Source organism: Mobula birostris, chromosome 1 (genome assembly GCF_030028105.1).
Source record: "Mobula birostris isolate sMobBir1 chromosome 1, sMobBir1.hap1, whole genome shotgun sequence".
In the NCBI taxonomy this organism is placed as follows: Eukaryota; Metazoa; Chordata; class Chondrichthyes; order Myliobatiformes; family Myliobatidae; genus Mobula; species Mobula birostris.
Window position 1 is genome coordinate 90,474,859 of NC_092370.1, and position 27,633 is coordinate 90,502,491.

The 27,633-nt window shown below is 41.1% G+C and overlaps 1 protein-coding gene across 2 annotated transcripts in view; it reads left to right on the top strand.

Moving 5' to 3' along the window:
• Positions 1 to 25,032, top strand: part of acss2l (acyl-CoA synthetase short chain family member 2 like) — a 55,494-nt gene extending 30,462 nt beyond the window's left edge. Inside the window, exons 8-18 of one of the 2 annotated variants that reach the window (XM_072259081.1) lie at positions 544 to 681; positions 2,529 to 2,699; positions 3,546 to 3,679; positions 5,333 to 5,465; positions 10,739 to 10,795; positions 10,894 to 10,974; positions 14,178 to 14,286; positions 16,358 to 16,426; positions 21,175 to 21,351; positions 23,318 to 23,392; positions 23,492 to 25,032. In XM_072259081.1, the coding sequence (XP_072115182.1) occupies positions 544 to 681; positions 2,529 to 2,699; positions 3,546 to 3,679; positions 5,333 to 5,465; positions 10,739 to 10,795; positions 10,894 to 10,974; positions 14,178 to 14,286; positions 16,358 to 16,426; positions 21,175 to 21,351; positions 23,318 to 23,392; positions 23,492 to 23,619 (1,272 nt within the window). In that variant the 3' untranslated portion in view covers positions 23,620 to 25,032. The remainder of the gene's footprint in view (positions 1 to 543; positions 682 to 2,528; positions 2,700 to 3,545; positions 3,680 to 5,332; positions 5,466 to 10,738; positions 10,796 to 10,893; positions 10,975 to 14,177; positions 14,287 to 16,357; positions 16,427 to 21,174; positions 21,352 to 23,317; positions 23,393 to 23,491) is intronic. The other variant, XM_072259090.1, reaches the window with a different exon arrangement.
• The last annotated feature ends 2,601 nt before the right edge of the window (positions 25,033 to 27,633 follow it).

A 27,633-nucleotide genomic window follows, 5' to 3' on the forward strand; every position in this document is an offset into this window, starting at 1 on the left:
ATGCTCACCGCCATCTCCTCATGGATGATTAGGGATGGGCATTGCCATGGTACTCCAATTACACAAATATTTATTATAAAGCATTCAACAAACTTGTGTTCCTAATGCACCAACAGCTAAGTAAACTGGCACAGGGCTTCTTCCTAAATCTGCTTTGTTGTACCATTATTTTTATTGAGGTCGCAACACAGATATTCAACTTTTCATTGCAAGCCTAACGTAAGATGAACCCAGGGCTCAAGGGGCACCAAGAGTACATTTCAGTTTCCGACTATAGTCCCATAGATAATGGAAGCTCTTTCCTGTGCAGGGTCTGTGTGATTCTGGTGACTGGATTTTTCTTGGCTTAGTGTCCAGGGAGTGAGAAGGAAGATTATAGCAATGATTCTGTTCGATTAAGTTCAAGTTTATTATTCAACTGTACACATATATATATCACCAAACAAGACAATGAGAAATGACATTTCTTCATTCTGTGCCAGCTTGTGTGTCAGCTAAATTAAAAATATTTTCTTGCACTAATTATTTGTGGTGTTCCCACAGCTATTCTGGAACTCTGAGACTGATATGTGCTGGGAATTTCTAATGAAGAACGCCAGTGAGCAGTGTGAGCCAGAATGGGTTGATGCTGAACATCCTCTTTTCATTCTCTATACCAGTGGGTCTACTGGGAAGCCCAAGGCAAGCTTGCTGTCTCCTTGTAGGTTACAGACACCAGCTCAAATTGTTGCTCCCTTTCATTGTTACCATAGTGATATCAAAGGCGGTTGCATGCATTTCTATTATTACCCATTCCTTCCCACAACCTTGCTCCTGTAGCACATCCTCAGGCTTCTTTCAGCTTTTAAAATCCAACCTTAATCCATTTTCTGAATTTATCTTTCCTTTGTCACCCTCCTCCTCAGTCCTTTACTATTGCTTATCTGTGCAAGTTAATATAGATTGTAAATAAATTCTGTAAATGCTTGCAATTTCCTTACTTCTCTTTTTTTTTTGGCGTGTGTCTGTGCGTGTGCGAGTCTGTGCGTGTGTGTCTGCATGTCCGTGCGTGCGTCCGTGATGATGTCTTTTTCATGGCTTTTTTACAAGGCGCGGAGCGAGAGAGACTGTGCGACGTGCCACTTCTCACACAGACATTTTTGCAGTATTTTCTTTATTTTACGAGGTTGAGTTGCGATCTCGACACTCAACCTGGCGCAGATGGAAAGTGTACTCGGGAGCGGACCCAACTAGTTTCGAACCCGGGAACCTCAGCTCCTGGGTCCGGCGCCAATGTCGCTGCACCACCAGCCGGCCCATCAATTTCCTTACTTGTCAATACCTCACTGAGCAGCAATTAGTACATTTATTGGAAGTCTATAAATAGCAGCATGCCACAGAGATTGGTGCTAGGACCATTGTTTGTCATATATGCTGTATGTAAACAAATTGAATGAGGATATAGGTAGACTGATTCGTAAATTTGCTCATAATGGAAGAATTGGCAGTATAGTTTACAATGAAGAAGGTTGTGAAAGGACATCTAGGCACACAGGCCAGCTGGAAAGATGTACATCTCTTCCCAAGATTATTAAACAAACAAAATTGAGACAGAGCTCCATTATAGATGACTAAACATTTGGTCAAAGAGCTAAGTTTTTGGAATAGTCGTAGGGAAGTAAGAATGATGGGGAGGTTACAAGGCAAGTCCAGACGTTGGGGATGGCCAGTTGAAAGTATGGACATAAACAATGATCGCATTTAGGATGATCAGAAGGCCTGACTTTTAGCTAGTGACACAAAGTTCTGGAGAAGTTCAGCGGGTTGAGCAGCATCTATGAATGGAAATGTACAGTTGGTATTTTGGGTCAGGACCCTTCATCTGTATTGCAAGGTGATTGTACAATGCAGGGAAAGATGAAAGATTTAATTCTGCTCCTATGTCTTATGGTCTTATTTAGGAGGGGGAAAAGGGATCAGCCATGATTCAATGGGCCAAATGGCCTGATTCTGCTCCTATGTCTTATAGTCTTATGATTTGAAAGTGACCGACATACAGGAGGCACGCAAAGTGGACAAAGTGAACATTACCTCACTTATTTAACATATTATTTCCTTTTTTGCACTATTTTTTAATCTATTCAATTTACATATGCTGTACTCGATTTACTTATTTATTTTTTTGTTATTTTTTTCCCTTCTATCTTATGTACTGCATTGAACTACTGCTGCAAAGTTAACAAATTTCATTACACATGCCGTGATAATAAACCTGATTCTTTTTCTGAGATTGGGGTGCTTTGGGTCATGTAGTTAAGGGTTGGGGCATTAGCGTGGAGTGTGGTGCTCTGATATACTTGATATTACTTTGGGATAATTACATCAATCCATTTAGCATTTGAGGAACAGTTTCCACAATGAATGAGTGTGTCAGGCCAGTGGCAGCTTACAGGAGGAGTGTGGTCACAGATAATAAGTAACATGACCTCTCCCAGCATGATCCCCCCCCCCAGAACAACTCCACTAATAACATGTTGCTTTTATTCTAGGGTGTACTGCACACTGTGGCAGGCTACTTAATTTACACAGCAATCAGTTTTAAATACATCTTTGACTATCACGATAATGATGTGTACTGGTGCACGGCAGACATTGGATGGATTACTGGACACTCATATGTCACCTATGGACCACTGGCAAATGGTGCAACAAGTGTACTTGTGAGTACCAGCTCTGTTACGCATCTTTCCTGGAAATGGAAATATCATCTGTGCAAGTTTGGTTAATGTGTAGAAGGTTAAAGCCTCCATCTTGGTGCTTCTGTGTAGGACTCCAGCACTGACTGAGAGGCAGCCCGGTCAGTGAAATGCCCCTATTATCGCTTCCTTCATTGGGATCAGAAACAGCATTAAAGATACAATTGTAAGGTTGGAATTATGGGACTGGAGAGCAAAATCAGGCCTGAAAGAAATACCAATTAGCCAAGTCCACGGGTATAAGGTGAGAGCGAGAAGGTTTAGAGAGAATCTGAGGAGGGTTTTTTCAAATAGAGTGTTTGAAATCTGTAATGTGCTGGGCAGCAGAGCCAGATACTCTCACAACATTTCAGAAGCATTTGCAGATGCACTTCAATTACCAGACTATTAAAAGAAAAGGTGTGGACTAGCAACCCGGAGTTCCAAGTTCAATCCCCACTAAGGCAGGTATGGAACTTAAATTCAGTTATTAACTGGAATGAAAAATAAACTAGTCATTGATGGTAATGACCACAAAACTACTGGACTGTTGAAAGAACCCAGCTGATTCACTACAGTCCTTCAGGGGAGACAGACTGCCATCTTCACTGGTCTGATCTATATGTGACTCCGGATCCACCTAGGTGGTTGATTATGAAATGGCCTGGCAAGCCACTCACTTCAAGGTCAATTAAGAATGGACAACCAAATGCTGGCATTTGTCAGTGATGCCAGGGAACCAAAAGGAAAGAATTTTAAAAAGGAAAAACAAGACATGCACTTGATTAGGATGAATTTCCAACAGATATATTTCTGTTAATCTCCACTCAGTTTGAGGGTCTGCTGCTTTATCCACACGTGGGGAGGTTGTACGAAATAATTGAGAAGTACAAAGTGACCAAGCTCTACACGGCGCCTACTGTCATTAGAATGCTGATGAGGCTCGGCGAGGGACCTGTCAGAAAGTAAGACAATGTGGCTTAATGTGACCATTTCTGTGTGTAACACATTTACAGCACCAATGTTAAAATGTAATGCCCATTACCAGAATGAACTCAGAGTTGGCTAACAAATAGGAAACAAAGCAGTAAAGAAGCCCTTCTTACATTGGCGGGGTATGATCAGTAGGACACCGCAGGGTTCTGTACTTCGGCTGTACCCCTTCATTGACGATTTGACTGAAAGGACCAAGTATAACCCTTCTAGCTTTGTGGATGACTTAAAAGAAATTGGGAAAGTGAATAGCTAAAAGGAGAATTCAAGAAGGATCGGGAGACATAGTCAGGAATGGGTACTACAAGTTCAATGTGGAGAAGTGTGACGTTATACCCTTGGGAAGAAAGAACAATTGTGAGATATTGAGAAATGTTGATATTAAAAGGGACCAATATGCTTTTGTGCATAGCTTACTGAAAACTGTCATAGAGGTGCAGCAGGCAATTCAGGATGCAAATGCTAAATTAGCCTTTGTTAAAAGAGGATTTGAGTAAAGCTATCTTATTTCAATTAAATATGACCTTGATTAGCCCATAGCTGTAGAAATGCAGCATAAGTTTACTTGACAATTCTGACATATGAGGAGAGATTACATTCTATTTGCCACGACTCTGTACATCTTTCCAGCTGGCCTGTGTGCCTAGATGTCCTTTCACAACCTTCTTCATTGTAAACTATACTGCCAATTCTTCCATTATGAGCAAATTTACGAATCAGTCTACCTATATCCTCATTCAATTTGTTTACATACAGCATATATGACAAACAATGGTCCTAGCACCAATCTCTGTGGCATGCTGCTATTTATAGACTTCCAATAAAACAGCCTTCAAGCATTACCTTCTGCCTCCGAGCTCCAATCCAGTTTTGCATCCAGTTTGCCAAGACGTCTTGGATCCCAAATGCCTTAACTTTCTCGACCAGCCAAATTTGTGAAACTTTGTCAAAAGCCTTGCTAAAGTTCAAATGAACCGTGTCTGCTGCTCTGCATTCATGACTTTTCCCAGTCACCTCCTTTAAAAAAACGCAATCAGATTTATGAGACTTTAAGGATATTTAAATATTTTTCGTAAGTGCAGTTAATTAAAAGATTGTAATTCTGAATTATCATAATTATCATCTTAAACAAATTTTGATAATCCTAAATTCGTTCCAGCTCATTTTGAATAAGATTAGCATAACTAACTTAAAACAACTAGAAAACAAATAATAGCAATACATTTTTTGGAAGGAATATATACATGAAAAAAATATGACCCATGAAAAGTTTTGTAGAAATCCTGCTGGGAAGTTATTGTAAAATGTGAATGTTTCCACTTTAGATCTAGTTGACTGGCTTGGTGTATGTTACTGGAATTCTCTGTTTTTGATGTCTAATACCTTGAGCGATATTGCAAATATTTAAAAAATTCTCAAAAAGGCAATAACATTAACCTGCTTTTTGCCTTTCAGATTTAGATGGACAATGGCAGCTATATCAATTGTATTTCAGTTTCTTGCAAAGCTACAGTTGGGTTTCAATTGAAATTTCTGGTGTATTTGACCTTATAATGTCAGGTGTCTAGTATGATTTAAGAATCTTCCTTCCTCTCTGTGATAAAGTTTTCACTTGAGCTCTTTAGGTTCAACCTCAAGTCTTTGAAGATTTTGGGCTGTGCTGGAGAACCCATTAACCCTGAAGCTTGGACATGGTATTATAACGTCATTGGCAATGGGCAGTGTCCCATCATGGACACCTTTTGGCAGACTGAAACGGTAAACATTCTGTTAAAGAGTGATCCTCATTAAGGATTTTTGTATTTTTATAAGTTGTAAAGAACCCAAGAGAGTTGGGTTGATTGCCATTTTTATCCCTGGTGTATATTCTATAGGAGGTATGTCATTAAGCTGGAAAGAGTGCAGCAAATTTTCACAGAGATGTTACCTGGACTGGATGGTTTGGAGTTATAAATAGAGACTGACTAGGCTGGGGTATTTTTCCCCAAGAGTTGATCATGGACAAGGATAGATCTGGTCCTAGGGTTGAGGTTCTGAACTGGAAGAAGGCCAAATTTGAAGAAATGAGAAAGGATCTAAAAAGCGTGGATTGGGACAGGTTGTTCTCTGGCAAAGATGTGATTGGTAGGTGGGAAGCCTTCAAAGGGGAAATTTTGAGAGTGCAGAGTTTGTATGTTCCTGTCAGGATTAAAGGCAAATTGAATAGGAATAAGGAACCTTGGTTCTCAAGGGATATTGCAACTCTGATAAAGAAGAAGAGGGAGTTGTATGAAATGTATAGGAAACAGGGGGTAAATCAGGTGCTTGAGGAGTATAAGAAGTGCAAGAAAATACTTAAGAAAGAAATCAGGAGGGCTAAAAGAAGACATGAGGTTTCCTTGGCAGTCAAAGTGAAGGATAATCCAAAGAGCTTTTACAAGTATATTAAGAGCAAAAGGATTGTAAGGGATAAAATTGGTCCTCTTGAAGATCAGAGTGGTCAGCTTTGTGCCGAACCAAAGGAAATGGGGGAGATCTTAAATAGGTTTTTTGCGTCTGTATTTACTAAGGAAGCTGGCATGAAATCTATGGAATTGAGGGAGTGAGACCATGGAAACTGTACAGATTGAAAAGGAGGAGGTGCTTGCTGTCTTGAGGAAAATTAAAGTGGATAAATCCCCGGGACCTGACAGAGTGTTCCCTCGGACCTTGAAGGAGATTAGTGTTGAAATTGCGGGGGCCCTGGCAGAAATATTTAAAATGTCACTGTCTATGGGTGAAGTGCCGGAGGATTGGAGAGTGGCTCATGTTGTTCCGTTGTTTAAAAAAGGATCAAAAAGTAATCTGGGAAATTATGGGCCGGTGAGATTAACGTCAGCAGTAGGTAAGTTATTGGAGGGAGTACTAAGAGACAGAACCTACAAGCATTTGGATAGACAGGGGCTTATTAGGGAGAATCAACATGGATTCGTGCGTGGTAGGTCATGTTTGACCAATCTGTTGGAGTTTTTCGAGGAGGTTACCAGGAAAGTGGATGAAGGGAAGGCAGTGGATATTGTCTACATGGACCTCAGTAAGGCCCTTGACAAGGTCCCGCATGGGAGGTTAGTTAGGAAAATTCAGTCGTTAGGTATACATGGAGAGGTGGTAAATTGGATTAGACATTGGCTCGGTGGAAGAAGCCAGAGAGTGGTGGTAGAGAATTGCTTCTCTGAGTGGAGGCCTGTGACTAGTGGTGTGCCACAGGGATCAGTGCTGGGTCCATTGTTATTTGTCATCTATATCAATGATCTGGATGATAATGTGGTAAATTGGATCAGCAAGCTTGCTGATGATACAAAGATTGGAGGTGTAGTAGACAGTGAGGAAGGTTTTCAGAGCCTGCAGAGGGACTTGGACCAGCTGGAAAAATGGGCTGAAAAATGGCAGATGGAGTTTAATACTGACAAGTGTGAGGTATTGCACGTTGGAAGGACAAACCAACGTAGAACATACAGGGTTAATGGTAAGGCACTGAGGAGTGCAGTGGAACAGAGGGATCTGGGAATACAGATACAAAATTCCCTAAAAGTGTCGTCATAGGTAGATAGGGTCGTAAAGAGAGCTTTTGGTACATTGGCCTTTATTAATCGAAGTATTGAGTATAAGAGCTGGAATGTTATGATGAGGTTGTATAAGGCATTGGTGAGGCCGAATCTGGAGCATTGTGTTCAGTTTTGGTCACCAAATTACAGGAAGGATATAAATAAGGTTGAAAGAAATAAGGTTCGGCACAGCCAAGAAGAGCCAAAGGGCCTGTTTCTGTGCTGTAGTTTCTATGGTTCTATGGTTCTAAAGAGTGCAGAGAAGGTTTACAAGGATGTTGCCGGGCCTTGAGAAACTCAGTTACAGAGAAAGGTTGAATAGGTTAGGACTTTATTCCCTGGAGCGTAGAAGAATGAGGGGAGATTTGATAGAGGTATATAAAATTATGATGGGTATAGATAGACTGAATGCAAGCAGGCTTTTTCCACTGAGGCAAGGGGAGAAAAAAACCAGAGGACATGGGTTAAGGGTGAGGGGGGAAAAGTTTAAAGGGAACATTAGGGGGGGCTTCTTCACACAGAGAGTGGTGGGAGTATGGAATGAGCTGCCGGACGAGGTGGTAAATGCGGTTCTTTTTTAACATTTAAGAATAAATTGGACAGATACATGGATGGGAGGTGTATGGAGGGATATGATCCGTGTGCAGGTCAGTGGGACTAGGCAGAAAATGGTTTGGCACAGCCAAGAAGGGCCAAAGGGCCTGTTTCTGTGCTGTAGTTTCTATGGTTCTATGGTTCTATGGAGTGCAGAAGGTTGTGGTGTGTCCTTGCAGTGTTATATGAAATCACCAGGGACAAAAACTAAAGTGGATGGTCACAGCCTTTTTTTTTCCAGGATGTGGAAGTCTAAAAATAGGTAGAATAGGATTAAGTTAAGAGAGATAACTTTTCCCACACAGAAGGTGGTGAGTATATGGAATGAACTGCTGGAGGTACTGGTAGATTTGGGCATGTTATGGATTACTCTGAAGCTTTAATGAGCACTGATTAACACAAACATTCATCTATTATCTTCCCCTGTATATTTTCTTTTTTTTTGGCGTGTACCTGCGTGCGTGCGAGTCTGTGTGTGTGTGTGTCCATGCGTGCATCCGTGATGATGTCTCTTTCATGACTTTTACAAGGCACGGAGTGGGAGAGAGACTGTGTGGCGCGCCACTCCTCACACAGACATTTTCGCAGTATTTTACCTTTATTTTACGAGGTCGAGTTGCGATCTCGACACTCAACCCGGCACGGATGGAAAGTGTACTCAGGGGTGGACCTGACTGGTTTCGAACCCGGGAACCTCAGCTCCCGGGTCCGGCACTGATGTCGTTGCGCCACGAGCCAGCCCCCCTGTATATTTTCAATAGCATAGGATCAGAATATCCCATACTCATTGATTAGTTCCAGTAGCCAGAATGTATCGGCAAGGGTTCTGTAGGGCACAGTTAGGGTGTTTAAAAGACATTTGGACAGGTAGTTGCATAGGGAAGGTACGGAGGAACATGGACTAAACACAAGCAAGTGAGACTAACTAGCTCATGAAGACAAATTGGTAGGCATGGATTAGTCAGACTAAAGGACATGCTTCCACCCTTTATGACGCTAAGATGTTTCCAATGAGACACTGCTGCAGACGGGAAGACTTAACAACAGGTAGTCAAAGCTGCTCAATGCATCGCTGGCACCAACTTATCCACCAACAAGGACATATTTACAAAAAAGGGCAAGTAACATCATGAAGGATCCCTCCTGACCTACCCATTGGCTGTTAGTCCCACTCCCATCTGGGAGGAGGCTATTTAGCATTCATACCAGGACCACCAGTCTCAAAAACAGTTACTTTCTCCAAGCAGTAAGGCTGATCAACACCCCCACAACTAACCCACCCTTCCACAGCCTCCACCACCACTGTTTTATCATTTCCTGTCAGAGTCATTATGTACAGACACACCTGTACCTAGCGTCACTATATGGATGTACAATCTGACTGTGTATAAGCTATCTCATGTATTTATATTTATTGTGTCTTTTAAAAAATTATTGTGTTCTTTACTATTTGTGTTTCTTTGTGTTGCATTAGATCCACGGTAACAATTATTTTGTTCTCCTTTATACTCATGTCCTGGAAATAGCATTAAGCAATCTTGAATCTTGAATCTAAATCCACAATCTTTTCCCACAAGGACACCACGTGCAAGAGAGAATGGAAATTCAGCATTTGTTGGTTCCCGCCACATCTCACTCTGTTCTGACTTTTCACTGGTTTTCTTTCACTTTTGCTTTGTTGCTTTATTGCTTTGTTCAGTGTTGCTTTATTACTGCTGGGTCTAAGTCCTGGAGCTCCCTACCAGCAGCAGGAATTGCCTTTACCAGAAGGAATGCAGTGGTTAAAGACAGCTCATCACCACCTTCTTAATGCAGTTAGGGATGGGTAATAAATTAGAAGCCTAGCCAGCAATGTCCTGACCATGAAAATGAATTAAATATGCACCTTTTAAAATTTATTTCTCTCCTTCTCTTGACTATTTAGAGGCAGCCAGGAATTCACCAGCTTTTTCTATTGCTACTCTGAAATAGGAGGTGTTTGTGATCAGGCAATTAATATCCTATCCATTCATCATCCTAACAGCATCTCCAATAGCAGCTAGACCAAGGTCAGGCATGTAGCTTGAGGATAGGAATAAGTTCCAACTTTCAATTTGCTGTTCCTGCCACATCATCATACATATAAGCCCTTGGGATGTGATGTCTTACTTGCCAGACTTCCACGTGGATTGCTGAACGTAGGAAGCCAAAGCCTTTGTCTCCAAATCATCACAAGCAAGTCCCAGTAATCTTGAGGTAAATGGAGAGTCTAAGATCCATACAGTGTGGAAACAGGTACACCACATCTGCGCGGACTATAAAGCAGCTGCATCTACTCACCCTACTCCTCAAAATTACTGGGATTTGATTGTGATGATTGGAGACAAACACTTTGGTTCTCAGTGTTCAGCTGTCCACGTGGAAGATATGCTGATCGGTGATCCCATTTTATTCCCTCTGCATTCCCATCAATTCCACCCAAATTCTACCATCTACTTGCACAAGGGAAAAGTTCCACTAGCCATTTTACAGTGGCACTTAACCTCCAAAACTGCATGTCTTGGGGCACGGTAAGAAACTGGAAGAAACCCATGCAGTCACTGGGAGAACATACAAACGCCACACAGATGGTGCCAGAGGTCGGAATGGAACCCTGGCTGCTGTGAGGCAGTTGTTCTACTATCTGTACCACTGTCCAACCAGAATGATATATTCAGCTAGTTCATGCAAGTTATCTCTATTCTGGTATTTAGTGTTGAACAAAGATGGAACATCATCTTCTAGTCCATTAAGGCCCTTCGGCCCATCAAACCTATGTTGCATTGAGAGATCGCATGGCTGATCTGTGAGCTAAGTGCATGCAGCTGCAGCTTATGTTTTTGTTTGTGTGCACAGGGTGGCCCAATGATGACACCACTGCCGGCTGTAACCCCGTTGAAACCAGGATCTGCTGTAAGCTTTGCATCTGATGCATTGTTATTGATCTTTTTGAGTTATATTCCATCCTAAATTGCTTCTTTTAATTGCTTGCATCCACATTATCCCACCAGACATTCCCCTTCTTTGGGGTGCTCCCTGCTGTTCTGAATGAACATGGTGAGGAGTTGCAGGCAGAAGCTGAAGGATACTTGGTAAGTGCCTGGTCCGGCTCAGCCTGGGCTTCCTTAAACCTGTGAATTGGTAAATATCTAACCCCACTGTGAGGTTCAGCACACGTATCTGCTGACAAGAGAGAGTGTGACACAGCCTTGGCTGGGAGCACGTCAACAATTTGCAGTCGATCCCTTGCTGCTGACACTGTGCTTTGTTGGGCTGTGACACTTTGATGCCAGTTCTTTTCCAGGATGTTACAATTTATTTATGCAAACATGCTTCAGTGTAACAAGCTGAGTAACAATTCACTGCTTAGAAATCGGCTTGAGATGTTTGTGAGAGGTAAGATAAGGTTCAGTACACAAGCAAGTATTTTCTGATTTTTTTCTCTGTACTGTGAACGTATTAATGGAAAAATGTACTAGGAACTGATTGATGTTTGATCTGTGATACAACAAAGCAAATGTGAGGTCTGTTACATCCAGCAAGATCAACACATCAGAGGTTACTCAAAGAGATTGAGTGTGCTGAAATATTGTCCATGGTTAAAGCTGGTTAGGCTGTGCAAAGAAGAACCACAGTTTGCCAGGGCTACACCCAGTAATACTGAATTTGCTCCCATTGAATATCAATGAGTAGCCTTCCATCCATTGAATGCAGTTAGTCACCATGCAATGAGTGTTGTGTGCGTGAGCATCCCTTCCTGAACAAAATGAGATTTGATAACATCTCCAACAGTTCAACTCTTTGTAGCATTAGCAAGTCCGAAAGAAAAAGACACTAGTGCTACTTTAGACTAATGGAACCAAAATCAGATAGATTTGTCATCTGTCCCAGGTGAAACCCAAAGACCCAGAACATCACTAACACTGAACCACTGGAACAGTAAAAATGGGCAAAGTACTGGAGGATACCATGTGCCTTCAAGAATCTGCAACAGTTGAGAATCAATTCCATGAGGAAAGTATGAATAGAGGGAAGGGAAGAATGTGTGTTCAGTAACGGAGGAAAGCAGCAGGGTTGTCCCTTCATGCTAATATTAATTGTAAAGCATTTGACAAGTTCCATCATGTGCACTGGTCCGGAAGATTAAATCACATGGGATCCACCGTGATTTGGTAAGATGAATATGAAATTGGCATGGACATTTCTCTGACTTGAAATCTGTAACCAATGATGTTCCACAAAGATCAGTTCCAGAATCTCTGTTATTCGTGGTATATATTAATGATATAGGTGAGATAATTAGTAAGTTTGCAGATGACACAAAATTTGGTGAAGTTGTGGGTAGTGAGGAAGGTTGTAAAGTGATACAACAGGATATAGAACAGTTAGAAATTTGGCTAAAGAATTGGCAGGTGGAGGTCAGTTTGGACAAGTGTGTGCTGTTGCATTTTGGGAGTTCAAATGCAAGAAGAAAATTTTCAGTGAAAACTATAAAACATCATAGGGTCCTAGAGTTACAAGCTCTTCAGCCCAACTTATCCATGTTGAGCAAGATGCTTTGTTAAACTAGCCCCAGTTGCTCTGAACCTTTTTCTATCTTTGAGCTTGTTCAACGTCTTTAAAACATTTTAATTGTACCTGCCTCTACCACCTTCTCTCGCAACTTGTTCTATGCATCTATCACCCTCTTTGAGGAAAAAAAACCTGCTCCTGAGCATCCTTTCCCGTATCACCTTAATACCATGCCTTTAGTGTTTGTCCCTCCTATTCTTGGAAAAAAAGGTCACTCACTTTATCTCTGCCCCTCAATTTTATAAATGTCCATATCATCACCCTTTACCCTCCCTCACTCCAGGAAAAACAGCATTAGTTTATCCAGCCTTTCCTTAAAGTTCAAGACTTCCAGTCCTGCCAATGTGCTTGTGAATGCTCTCTAACTTTAGCAAGGCCTCTTTTGTAGTACTGTGTGCAGATCTGGATGTCACACGAGGATGCTTTGGAGAGGGTGCATGAGTTTTACCAGGACAAAGCCTGGATTGACTATATTAGCTATAATGAGAAATTGGACAGTTTTGGATTGTTTTCTCTGGAGCATTGGAGGCTAAGGGAGACCTGACAGGTTTAAAAAATTATGAGAGGCATGGCTTGGGTATATATTGGAGACTTTTTCCCATGGTGGAAAGGTTACACACTGTACTGGAGGGAATAGATTTAAGGTGATGGGGGAAAGTTTAAAGGAGACATGGTATATGAGGTAAGTTTTTTTTTACACAGAAGATGGTAGATGTCTGTAATATTTTGCCAGGGGAGGGGGTAGAATCAGATATAATAGTAATGATTAAGAAGTATTTAGATACCCCCAAGAACTGAGAGCCAATAGAAGAATATAGACTATTAGGCTTTATTCTTTTTCTTTTACTGATATTTCATACTTTCACCAGAGTTAAAGGAGGAGCATCATTTTCTCCTTTTGTGAGGACAGCCACAGAGGTAATTGGTACAGAGTGGAGTGAGTGGGGGGGGGGGCTGACTGCAGAGTAGCAAACATGGTAGCCAACCAGTGCACAGTGTCACTTTTAAAGACATCTTTAATAGTGACTAAAGTCTTGGTTGACATTCTAGTTTGGCAATGTAGTGCTGGAAGTGCTATCTTTCAGATGAGAGAAAAGCCTATTCTCTAAAGCGGGTGTCAGTACTCTTTGAGGAAAGTAAAAGCAGTCTTGGAAAATACTTACCTCTCAATTCAGATCACTGGCTTTTCATTTAGTGAACCCTGTACTGAGCAGAATGTGATCCCAGATGTTAGTTAGAACATTAGTCAATTAGAACTTAGAAAACTCAGGGACTTCTTGCATAAACTCTTCTTGGGCTTCCAGCTGGGTCCAAATGTTGATTTTAACCAATATTTCTGTGACAAACTCCATTATCTTCATCAGAGATGACACCTAGGTACATCTAGTCCAGTGGTATATACTATATATACTCAACTCCTGTTGTCTGTTCCTCCTGATTGGTTAGTCCACAACCAGTCAGGTTTCCGCCGTCCCACCTTGTTTAAAATCGTATTCCAGCTCTTACTTAAGAGCAAGACCTTATCTTCGCTGAAATTCTTATTCTGGCTGGGAAACACTAATTCCTTTTTCAGGGACTTCTGCTTTGGAGACATACAATACTATTGGGCCACATTGGCCTTATAAATAGTTATATAAATAATGATGTAAAGAGGAAATTGCGTATGACTTTTTCTCAAGTGTTTTGTGGATATTTTTTCCTGGTGATATTATCCTGTTCTCAGGCATTCAAGCAGCCATGGCCATCCATACTACGCACAGTGTACGGAGACAATGAACGTTTTGAGACAACTTACTTCAAACAGTTCCCGGGATTTTACCTGACTGGAGACAGTAAACTACTATTTTAACATTTAGTGATTTTTAGCATTAAATGTAGATTTGTTGTGTTGATTGAACTGGCCTTCTGCTGAATCAGTGCTTGATGGGTGATTCCTGAGGATGCCTGTATTCATTTTTCTAAATTCACAATAAACTTTGAAACTACTTACACCCAAACATTTTCTGCAAGTCCAATGTAGGCATTTATGTAAGTGCCAGAGTATCTCGCAGGTCATTGAAATTGCCTATCAAGTCCAAAGAGACATGATGTCACTGTCTAGCTGTTTGGAGGCATCTAGCGGATTATCAGCGAAGGGCGACTGTTGGGTCAAGATGATGATGGTGAAAAGATCCTGTAATTGATGGAGAAGTACTTTGAGCAATTGACGGGAACTAGAGTAGGCTGGGTAATGGTGGGTGGTCTTTGAGTGGGCAGTGAGGGGCAGAGAGGTGGGTGGAAAGCAACAGTGCCCTCTCTGACAGACCTGGCAAGCGGTGGAAAGAGGACATCCCCAGCTCTCCAAATGCTGCCCAGTTGGGGTAGAGTGTAAATGATACTGAAGGCCTTAATCCTTCAGTTATATTCTGTTGTAGAATTTTGCACGTGTGTTATTAAATTAGTATCACATGTTTTTTAACATTATTGCACATGCTGTACCTGATAAATCACTTTCCCGTGGAGGGGGAAGACCGTAGACTGATAGGCACAGAATTATTGACAGCAATATCAGCCTGTGGTCTTTCCCTTCTATGGGAGAGTGACCTACCAGGTACAAAAGCTTGTACGCCCCTGGCACAAATGGTTTAGCCATTTATATTCACATGGTTGGTTTTGCCTCTTGGACTGGACTCAAGCATTTGGCTTTGATGTATGAGGAATTTTCAGATTGAAGAGACCTGATAGAGGCAGATTTTCCATGTTTTAATCCCCCTGTTGTTGTTGCCAGGAGTTTTAATAACTACTCAGGGGAGGTGGCCTAGGAACTATTGAAGTCTTGTTTGAATAGACCGCCTTTCACTTTTCCAAGCTCAGTCTTAAATAATTGATGTCAGTGAATGTCACTACAAAGCTGTTTATTGGAAAAACCCAGCTGGTTCTCCAATATCTTTGATACAGGGATTATCTGTGAATGGCCCAGCAAGGAAACCAATGTAAAGAAATATCTCCTGTGTTCCAGACTGGGTGGTGGATCCATTTGGGGTGAATGTGAGTGATGTTGACACCACATTGCAAGAACGTCTTACTGAGCTGCAGAGAGATAGAATGGATCAAACAAAATTCAAAGGCAGCAAGCAAAATTTCTAGATGACTGGTGATATTCAAAATAAGTTTCCACAGATCCGGGAGAAGGAGATATTGTTTTTAATTGGATTTCCCTTCTTCTCCAGTTGAGCGTGGTTTTAGTCAAGCTCTTCACTTGCTATCAAAAAATAGTAACTATCTTGATGTGGTGGAAAGAGGTGATCTTTGATCATCTTTAACCAAGTTGCAACCAGATATTCAAGTGCTCACTAGTTTGTATCAGTCGCAAGGACATGACTAAATACACAAAGAAACAATATTAACAGCATTTTTGTTGCTGCTTGGAAGAATATTATACGATATATATTATAAATCAAGTATCCTATGATGAGCTTTATTTTCCCACATACACCTGTAACATTATATTTAACATACAATAATACCTATAAACTGGTAAAACATAAATATTAAATAGAATAATTTGCATAGTTAATCAGAAAAAAACTTTAGCAACTAATGGAGACTATGGAGGGTGGTAAATGAAAGTCACAAGTGAACCACGAGCAGAAAAAGATTGAGACTCACTGGTGTAGATACTATGGTCCTAACATGAGCAAACATGAATGTAGATGAGCAACTGGTCAGCATGGTCATGGGCCAGACGACACATTTCTGTGCTCTACGACTCTATGAAAAAGAAGTTACTTTCTGAAACTTGAATATGATTTAAAGTAATCATGTTTTTTCTATTGTTTAACAATTTGTTGCCATTATGTGTTGATAATAAATCATTTTCTTTTCCAGTTTGGTGACTTTCTCACAGAAAGCTTTATTGTGCAGGTTGCAGGAGAGATGGAGACGGCTATTACTGGATCACTGGAAGGGTAGACGATATGCTCAATGTCTCAGGTAGCTATGCTAACACTATCTCTCTCTGGGTTATCTGTTCATTCGGCCAATTAAATCAAAAAAAAAATCAGCTGTGCTCCCTGAACAAACCGCCTTTAATGTTCTAAGGCCGGGGTGTATTTTTTCCAGTAGGGATCATGCTTGGTTGTATTTCGGATGTTGGATATACTATACACATTTAAAAAAAAACTCATGATTTTTCTTTAGGGTATTCCAAGCTCTTCATAACCAATGACTTTGTCACCGTTGTAATGTTGGGAAAGTGGTAGCCAATTGCTTACAAGAAACTCCCAACATCTACAATATGATAATTAACAAATTATGATATGGTAGTTAACAAATTTCATGACACTTGCCAGTGATAATAAACCTGATTCTGATTCTGACAAGATAATTCCATTTGGGGATTTGTTCATTCATTATGTGCTGTGTCGTTTGAGGTGGGTGATCATGGTCTTTCCATGACCATGATTGTTCATGGCAAATTTTTCTGCAGAAGCGTTTTGCCATTGCCTTCTTCTGGGCAGTGTCTTTACAAGGCAGGTGACGCCAGCCATGATCAATTCTCTGAAGAGGTTATCTGGCTGGCGTCAGTGGTTGCGTGACTAGGACTTGTGATATGCATCAGCTGCTCATACAACTATCCCCCGCCTGCTCCCATGGCTTCCCGTGATCCTGACTGGGGGGCTAAGCAGGTGCTACAGCCTGCCCAAGGGTGACCTGCAGGCCAGTGGAAGGAAGGAGCACCTTACACCTCCTTTGGTGGAGACGTATCTCTACCCTGCCACCCTGGTGATTATTTGGGAGATAATTACAACCAAGGAACTGAGAGATCTCTCTTGCTCTCTGAAGTAGTACCTAGAGAAATTTATGGAATCTGGGAGGACAAATAAGGCTATGGTTAAAAATCACATATTATAGATTTTAAAGGATTAGCTTTATTTGTCACATGTGTATTGAAACATCGAAACACTCAGTGAAATGTGTCATTTGCGTCAACGATCAATGCAGTCTGAGGGCAGCCGGCAAGTGTCGTACATCGCATGTCTACAATTTACTAACCTGTATGACTTGGGAATGTGGGAGCATGTTCATGGGGAGAATGTACAAACTCCTTACAGACAACTGTAAGGGGGAGAACAGTGCAGAGAGAACAGGTGCTGTTTTCTCCCGGTAGGGGTTAGTTTTTAGTTCCAAGTGCTCCTGCCACGTTTTGTCTCCCTGCAACCTTATCCTTCAATCTCTTTGAATTATAGAGGACAGCATGTGTGTAAATCTCTCTCCAGCAGACTTCATCATGATTGTCATGACTCCAGTATTTCTACTATTTTTTAATGTTTCTTAATTTTACATATGTTTTTTTGTGTTCTATCACTGAGCAGCAGTGAACCATCTGATTGGCCTGTCAGAGTTCTCTTTGGGAACTAGTTGACTTGATCAGCATTTCTGATCTGGCTATTGTTCACGATTGCACTTAATAAAAAAAAACTGAGAATTGAATACCGATCTTCCAATCATCCATGCAGTAAAGCCTTACGCTGCCTGCTACACTACCCCTCCTACAGTGCTGCACTTTCCATTTGAATGTCGCTTCAACAACACTCAAGAATTGAAATGTCATTAAGGATAAAGGATAAGAAGCCCACAGTGGGCAAGTCTGGAGGTCAGAGGCCTGATGCCTGAGAGTCCAAGGCTACAGTCTGGAAGTTGAAGCCCCAAGATTGGCAAGTCCAAAGGTCAAAGCCCAAGGTTACTGAGTGTGGAGGCTGAAGCCTGAAGGTCGAAACCCTTAGGTCGACAAGTTCAGAGCTCAGAGGCCCAGAGGTGACATGTCATGGGGTTGAAGGCCAATGTGTGTGTGTGTGTGTGAGAGAGGTTATTTGGAAAAGGGTTTATTTTGCTGCTGTTGCTTGTTGTATGCTGGCTGCGTGTTGTTCTGATGAACACTGTGGGCATGCTATGTTGGTGCTGGAATGTGTGGTGACACCTGGGCTCTGCTCCCAGGACATCCTCAGATTATGTTGGTTGTTAATGCAAATGACCCAGTTCACTGTACGTTGTGATGCCTGCCCCAACATTCAGTAGGATCATGACAGAGCAAAGAGCAACCCCACCAAGACCTCAACAGTGGAGCTGGTGGAAGATGATGACACATCACAATGGCAGCGTAGGTAGAGGAAGGCTGCGACAACGAAGGGTCCCAAGTCATCTTGCATTCCATGCCACTGGAACCCGACCCCGATCTATCAAGGACTGTGTGATGGCTGTTCGTGCATCAGCCTCCCCACGTTATGCAAAGTCATGTGCGTGTGTTCTCCTTAAGGAAATAATGCAGTAGGAAAACATCATACTCGATTCAAGTGATTGTACTACTACTTCGTCCTCGTGGTTTAATACTGAGTTTGACACAGGTCACTGCACTTCCAAAGCATACTGTAGATTGGGAAATTATGCTCTGTAGACCTAAGTCATGTAATTAATATATATTAACAGAAGTGTGGTTTCAAGTACTGAGAGCTGCTAGGAAGATCCACAGAAAATTTCTCTCTTATCTGAAAAACAATTGATACTGCTGTTTCCTGTTAAATTGTTGTTGCTCAATAGGCTTTGATCTTAATGACAGGCTAATCAAGCATCTGAAAGCCCATTTGCAGCATATGAATTGTTTTTCTCCTTCTTTGATCAACCTATTTTGCTACCTCATGAGGAAACTCTAACAAAGTTGATTGACCACAATTTGGCTTTATCAAATTTATAATTACTTTCCCTAATCAATCCACATTTGTGCAAGTGACTGCAACTTTGAACTAATCACTTCCTCACTACCAAGGACAAGCTGATGTTTACTGGGTTTACCCCAACATGAAAAGGGAAGTAATATTTACATTTCTCCAATGCTCAGGTACCTCTATTTCTACAAATGTTTGGGAGGTTTTGGCCAATGCTCCTCGTATTCTTCTATTAGCTCTCTTGGCAATCTAGGATGCATCCCATTTATCCTTTTTAAGTACAGCTGATGTTTCTTGTTTTTTGATGTTTCTTTAATTTTACTTTATCAATTTTTAACAGATCCAATGTCTTTTGTGAGAAACCAGCAGTAAAATTTTACTTGGTACAGTTCTACTTAAGAGTAGGTCACTCATTGGTCTATCTCATCAGTCCCTGGAAACGTTTTGGATTCCCTTTTATGTTTATTGCACAATTTCTTTTTGACCATTTTTATTTCCTTTTGACCTTTTCTCTGAACTTCCTATAATCTGCCTGGTTCTCATCTGTGTTATTGTGTTTTTTAAACATCTTTTTTATGGTCGCAAGACAATGTTGGACATCAAGAACTGCTGGTCTACCCCATCAGCAAGTTGCTCATTGGCAGAGGAGCTGGACTTGGAGCAGACCATATCGTTGTTTGCTACAGAGGGGTTGGAGTCGGTGCATGAAGGCGGTGTGCTGTCTAACTGCGAGTGATTATCTTAGTCATGTTTCTTGTGATTGCAAGACCCTGTTGGATGTTGGTACTGTGGAACGCTGCAAATCCATTTCACTGGTTTATTGGTGGGACCAACGACAGGGGAGTTGCATTCCTTGGTTGTAGTGAAGACTAGGCCTCACGTGCAGTTTTGCCTGTTTGCAGCCATCCAGGAGAGAGGCGCAGAGCTGGTAGCCAGAGGCGGTGTGGCGCGGCATCGGTGCTGCCCTCCAGTGTTTGCTTGGTGGAAGACAAGCTGGAGTGTGTTTACCTGTGGACTACTGCGGGCTTACTCTTGCTGACAACATTCATGGACTCAGGGACTTGGGCTATGTTACATGTTTTTTGTGTGACTATATGTCTACTGCTGTCTTATACAGTATGTGCTGTATGTGCATTGTGCTGTGTATGACTGTTAGTAATGTGTTTTACACCTTGGCCCTGGTGGAACACTGCTTTATTTGTCTATTCATGGGTATTCCTGTATGGTTGAATGACAATTAAACTTGAACAGGCATCTGCAGTGTTACTTTCTTCTCTATCTCTTCTGCCTTCTCCCCTGTAACCTTAGTGCCCTTACTAATCAAGAACCTATCAACCTCTGCTTTAAGTATGCCCAATGATTTGGCCTCCACTGCCATCTGTGGTAATGATTTGTATAGATTCACCACCCTCTGGCTGAAGAAATTCCTCCTCATCTCTGTTCAGAAAGGACATTCTTCTACTCTGAGGCTGTGCCCTCATGTCCTAGATTCACCCACCATAGGAAACATCATCTGCACGTCCACTCTTTCAATATATTTGGTAGGTTTAAATGAGATGCCCCCTCCCCACACCCCTTTCTTCTAACTCCAGTGAGTACAGGCCCAGAGCCATCAAACACTCCTCACGTTCACCCTTTCATTACTGGGTTCAATCTCAGAAACCTTTTCTGAACCCTCTGCAATGCCAGCTTGTACTCGCTTAGAATTCGGGCCTATAACCACTCTTAATACTCCAAGTGACCAATGCCTTCTAAAGCCTCAGAATTACATTCTTGCTTTTATACTCTAGTCCTCTGGAAATGAATGCTAACATTGCATTTGCCTTCCATACTACTGACCTGACATGCAAGTTAACTGCTAGGGAACCCTGCACTAGGACTCGCAAGTCCATTTGCACATTCAATTTCTAAATTTGCTCCCTGTTCAGATAAGTTCACTAAACTTCTGTCAACAGTACACTGAGGAATTGACTTGCCCTACGAGTCCTATCAATGATATCTCTGCTTTGAAATCCACAGGTCATCTGCTGAGCAGCGCTGAGGTGGAATCAGCCCTGTCAGAACACAGTGCAGTGGCAGAGGTTGCTGTAGTAAGCCATCCACACCCCATGAAAGGTGAATGTATCTACTGTTTTGTCACACTGAAGGATGGAAGGGAATTGACCAAGTCCATTTCAGATGAACTGAAAAGCAAAGGTATGTTGATCAGAAGAGACCGTGCTTAGTCTCCACAGAAAGGTCTCAGATGAGGGAATACAGCAGCAGAAAATTTGAAAAAAAGGCATAATTATTTTGGAAACAGTAACACTTGGCACAATTTTGGATACTGTAGCAAATGCTTTGATAGGGAGGGCCCATACATATAGGTGAAGAAGGGACAATCACACCCTTCACCATGTAATAATTAGTAATTGTGAAGCACATCCAATTAACAACCTAGTGAGATTAAGGTGATTCTCAGACCCTGGAGCAGATTAGCCCTAATTCAAGAAAATGCTATTTACAATTCTTCACAAAATCAAATTTATCTGTATCAAAATCCACACAATGTTTACCAGTTTACCTGGACTTGGTAACCTGGTGGCAAATTCAAGAAGATTAACATTTGTTGGAAGTTCAGCCATGTTGTTTGTTTCTGATAAATTCTTCTCCAAGTTGTCTTCTTTTCAGGCAAGCCCTTAGGACCAAGGATGTCTATTAAAAGGATCCCTGGTACAATTAAATTGGACTCTCAATCTCACAGTTTACCTCTTTGTGACGCTGCAGTTTATTGTTTACCTGCACTGAACTTTTTCTGTAGCTGTTACACTTTAGTCTGCGTTATTGTTGTTTTACCTTGTTCTGCCTGAATGTACAGTGTAATGATCTGATCTGTATGAACAGTATGCAAGACCAGCTTTTCACTGTATCTCAGTACAGTGACTATAGTACACCAATACCCATTCCAACTTGCTTCCTTTCATTAGTGCTGGGTTCTGGTGTGTCTGAATGAGGCCAGTGAGGGACCTTGCAGATTCTGACAAGTGTAGTGGTCGGGCAATAGGCTGGGTGGTTTGGCGGGTGGTTTACTTTTCCTGTCGTCTATTCCAGGCTTCTGAGATTCTATGTATTGGGAGAGACGGTGGGTCTTATGATGCCAGAGACCTGGGTTCACCCATTTTGAGTGGTCTCTGCATCTGTGGGTTTCCTCTGGGTTCTTATCCCAAAGGTGTAAGGGATGGAAGGTGAATCGGCCACAGTAAATAGCACCTAATGTGTAGGAGAGGAGTGTAGTAGATGAGGGCGGTTGACGAGAATGTGGGGAAGAATAGAAGATCGATTAACATAGAATTAATATATATGAGTGATTGAGAGGCATGTGATATTGACTAGACAATCTAATTTAATTATATTGAAGTATAGAATAGAAATCCATAAGGAGAAATTTCTTGCTGTTTGTGTGCATTTCATATTTCAGTAGTACGTAGTATTGTAAATATGTTGTTTGATTAAGCATTCATTGTTTAAGTAATTCATGATGAGTTATATGTATACATATGCAAATTATGTCATCATGCTAACACATGATACATACACGCTTCACTTAAAATAAACTCACATTTCAGACACCCATGTTTTTCTTTAAATTAGTTTAATGTTTTGAAGTTACAAAACACAACACTGTTCTTCACCCATCGGAGAGAGCAGATGGCGACTCGATTTAGAATCTTAGCTCACGACATCACCTTTAGTAAAACAATGCTCCCTCACCACCCAGACTGGAGCCTCAGCTTTGATTCTTTTGTGCTGAAGCTTTCAGAGCAGGAGTCGAATCTACAGCACAGTCAGTCAAGAAACAAGAGTGCTATCAACTGACACAAGAAGTTTATCCTAAATTCAAACTGCTGAAGGAATTCAGCAAGTCAGGCAGCGTCTGTAGAGTGTAATACACAGTCAGTATTTGGCTTGAGACCCCTCAACTAGACTGACCTCTGCTATGGCCAAAGGCTGATTTTCTATGTTCTGGAAGAAAGATTTTAACTCGATGTTGACTCTTCATTTCCCTCTACAGATGCTGCTTGACCCACTGAATTCCTCCAGCAGACTGTTGCTTGTTTTCAGCATCTGCTGCCTTTTATTACATTTATGAAAATATTTTCATCATCTTTCCTTCAATTTGTAGTGCGGCAAAAGATTGGACCAATTGCCACACCTGACTTCATACAGAATGCACCTGGGCTCCCAAAAACCCGTTCAGGTAAATTATACATGTCATCTTGAAGTACTGGGACTGGAGCAAATGTTATCAACAAACAACAAAATAAAACTAAATCAAATCCTTATCCTTTTCTCAAAGGTAAAATAATGAGACGCATTCTGAGGCGTATTGCTTGCAATGAGAAGGAACTGGGTGATGTTTCCACTCTTATTGATCCAACAGTGGTGGATGTCCTCTTCAGCCAGAGAGGTCAAGCAGCTGCTTAAAGTGATGTATGGCCTTGTCCAAGACTCAGCTCCAGTAAAAAGCCACATTTAAAACAGGGCCAGTGACTGCATTTACACAAATGTTCTCCCTAGATTGTCCACATTAAAGTACGCTTTCTCATGAAGAAATTCCTTTGTATAAATGGCCTTACAATGAATAATTACTTTCCTAAGAAATTCCAGAGTATGACATCCCTATTCAAACTGGCATGTTATTGTTCACTTTTGCATGAGAATTTCCTCACATTAACATCTACTAGTTTGAACTTACACCTTTTTTCCTGTTTGCACAATAAAGATGTGACATGGAGGCATATGCATCTTGAATCCAAGCAAAAACCAGGGTCATTAGGAAGAGAAAACAGTGGACGAGAAAAATACCAAATAGTCATAGTTTCATGCTGAACATTGCTTGTCTATTTATATTTCTGAGATTGATTAAAGCAGGGAAATCTTAGGATTTCACACACCCTTCCTAAACATCTCCATCTATTTACTACTCTCTCCTCTTTGATACTAAATATAATACCCGTCACTCTGGTCTGAATATTTACAGCATTTTCTGTTTTTGTCTCTGGCCAGAGTTTGCTTATCTGCCCTATGTTCAGTGTAAAATTTAATTTGATAATGTGATTTGATTTGGGAAACTTTTCTTTACTATTTTAGTTGTAGTTGGTATGCCTCACAGATACTGCAGTCATTTATCTAATAATGAAGACTATGTTTATGTATCATAACATTTGATGGAAATAGTGTTTTATTAATAATTGACTAATTCTTATAATTAATAGAAATAATTTTTCAGAAAACAAGCTGCTTGATTGAATAAGCTCATTGATTTAAAAAACAGTTTTCTCTATTTAACATTCAAATTGACTGATCTTTAATACTTATTTTATGCATTGTCAGTAAACTTACTTATTGCAAAAAATTGCTTATGCACATTTGTACTTTTCACCTTCTTCATTCTACTTCTCCCTTTAAGGAGAATGTTTTTCTTAGACTGTTTGAAAATTATCTCTCACCAATTGAACGTCCTCTGGGTTATGAAATTTCTTACCTTGAAATGGCAATCTGAAGATACCTGTTCTTTCCAGAACTGAGTGAAGCCTTTGCCTTTCCTCCCCCGTAGTGCAAAGCTTAGACTTAGAATCAGCAAAGGAAGGCACAGGAAGCCATTCCACCTAATGAATCTATAGCGAAATCACTGACACTTGCCCAGTGCGCATCCCATGAAAACTCTAGTGTCTTTTTTCTCATTTCCTTCAGACTATTTGCATCCAATTTTGCCAATGCATTTGCTAATGTTATGACAGTGAGTCTGCCTTATTATTCCCAAACCTGAAAATTGATTTGCTTTTGGCAATACCAATTTGAAAATTTAATATTTGCATTTTAAAGTGATTACTCATTTACAGTACAAATTGTATTTTTAATCTGAGCGCTCATTTCTGTCCAATTAATACCTTGTTTTGTCTTAATAAAAAATAATGATTAAAAATTAGATTGCAAGCACTCATGCTTTTCTAATTTATTTGTTACCTCAGATTGTAGGGTAATAAAATTATCTTAGGAAAAAGATTTCTACAATCAAGTAATAACCCTGCTTTCATCAATAGCTATAAATACAAACTCTCTACCAAAGGACACCAAGGTTTAGATGAACCATCTCGTATTCCCACTGGAACTCTAAAACATTGCAGTGCTGGGGGTGGGGGGGGGGGGTTGCTAATTCCTTCTATATTTCCATGCCAACAAAAAATGACTGCCAGCAGCACACGATACGGCAAATTTTTCAAGGAGCTAGAAAACAGTCATGATTACATTTAATCAAAAAGCCATAATGCACAGGAACAGGTCCTTCAGCCCAGATTGTCTGTACAGATATGACCACAAAGTAAGCCAAATCTCTTCTGTTTTCTCATGATCTATATCCCTCTATTCCCCTTGTATTCATGTGCCTATCTAAAAGCCTCTTAAAAACCACCATCAAATCTGCTTTCACCATTGCTTGACACTATTATTTGCACTATACATATATGCATTATTACTTTTTTAAAAATGCAGTATTTCCCAGATCATTTTTGCTGGGTCTCATTTCAGAATGATTTGTTCCATCTGGCTTCCTCCATCCACCATTCTAGTGATAAATACTGAAGAAAAACTAATGAGATTGAACATATCAAGGAAAAGCTTGCTGGCTGGAGTGACATTTTTCTGTTTCTCAATAATTTTAATACACAATGTACTTTGTATAGTAAGCACCAGAACTGGGTCTCATGACTGATAACATTGTACATCAAGTCCTTGAGTCAAAATTGTTAGCAACAGTTTGCCCTCCTACTAATATTCCCACGGGTTGAATGTCTAGTGGAGAGTAATTTCACATCACAGAAGATAAGTTGGTTTAAATAGCTAAGCCAGAAGTTTTACTAAAGTATCAAAATAATGAATTTTTATAAATTATTTTAACAAGGACAGTATCTGTTCCCCGTCCTGAACTACCCATAAGGTGGTAAAGAGCTTCCTTTCTGAAATGCTGCAATACGTTTGATGAAGTTACTCTCACAGTGCTGTTGAGGCATGGGTTCCAGGTGAACAGTGAGGCATTTCCAAGTTGGGGTGGTGTGTGACTTGGAGGGGAACATGCTGCTGGTAGTGTTCCCATGTACATACTGCTCATCTTGGTGATAGGAATGGCTGGCTTGGGAGGTACTGGCAGAGTAACTCAGGCTAATAACAACAGTCCATTTGGTGGCTGGTTCATTCTGTAACCAGTGTTCACTGGTGGTAGAGGGTCAAACATTTGGAGTGGTAATGGTAGACGGAGCACTGATCAGACAGGGTGCTTTGTGCTGGATAGTGTTGAGCATCGCGTGTTGCTGGAGCTCCGGTCATAGTCTGGTGGTGAGTAATTTTTCACGCTCCTGATGTGTACCTTGAAGACAGTTGAAAGATTTTGGAGTGTCAGGAGATGAATCATTCACTGGCTCTGACATTTACTTGCAGCTGCAGTATTTATTTGACTTCTAAAGTTGGATGTAGTTGCGGCGGGGGGGGTGGTGGGGGGGGATGGTGTTTACACCCGTTACTGATGGTGGAGGAACTCTGTGACAGGGACGTGAGTAGCATGAGCAGTTGGTTAGACTCTTTCCTGTTAGAAGTTGTCTCTTGTCTGAAAGCTATGTAGTTTACACGGCACACAGGCTTTGATTGTGTTGGGCACGGCACAGTCCACTGTCTTCAGTTTCACTGGAGTTCTTTGAGGCCACTCTTAGTAACCTTGATGCCACTCTTAGTAACCTTAATGTCAAGTGCAGTGTATCTCTGGGAACTAGCTCTTCAGACCAAGGTTATAGTAAGCTCTAGAGCCAGGTGCCTCAGCCATTTTGGAGAGGTTGAGAACAGCTTCTTTGGCAGCGAAGTCTAGGCCCTATGCGATTCAGCGTGGCAGGGGCCCAGGTCCTAATCACAGGTAAGATCCGCTGCTTGGACAATTTAAACACCAGCCCATACAGACTGGGGGCTCCCCGGTCCACGATGCCAAGGCTGTGAGACTGCCACAGACAAAGTTTGTGTCTGCAAATTTTGTGGTGATTTGCCCTGCTAATACAGAGGCTCTGGGCCTACTCTGGGCTACTCCAGGGATTTGGATCCAAGCTCTCAATTTAGTTCAGAGTGTTGTTGTTATTGCTCACTTCTATTGTTTGCATGATTGGTTTTATTACAGTATACATTTCCCTTGCACATTGGTGGCTGGTCTTTTTTTTAAATTGGATTCTTTTGTGTTCCTTGCTTTGTGACTGCCTGTAAGCAAACAAATTTCAAGGTTGTATAATGTATGCATTCTTTGATAATAAGGGTACTTTGAATTCTTTGAAAATGCAAAATAGGAATCAGTGTGCAGGTTATTAGTGAGTGGGTGTCACTTGATAGCCCAACTGAAAACAATTTCCATCATTCTGCTGAGCGACTCAGTAGTGATCAGGTAGATTAGATTTGTCATGATTCTTG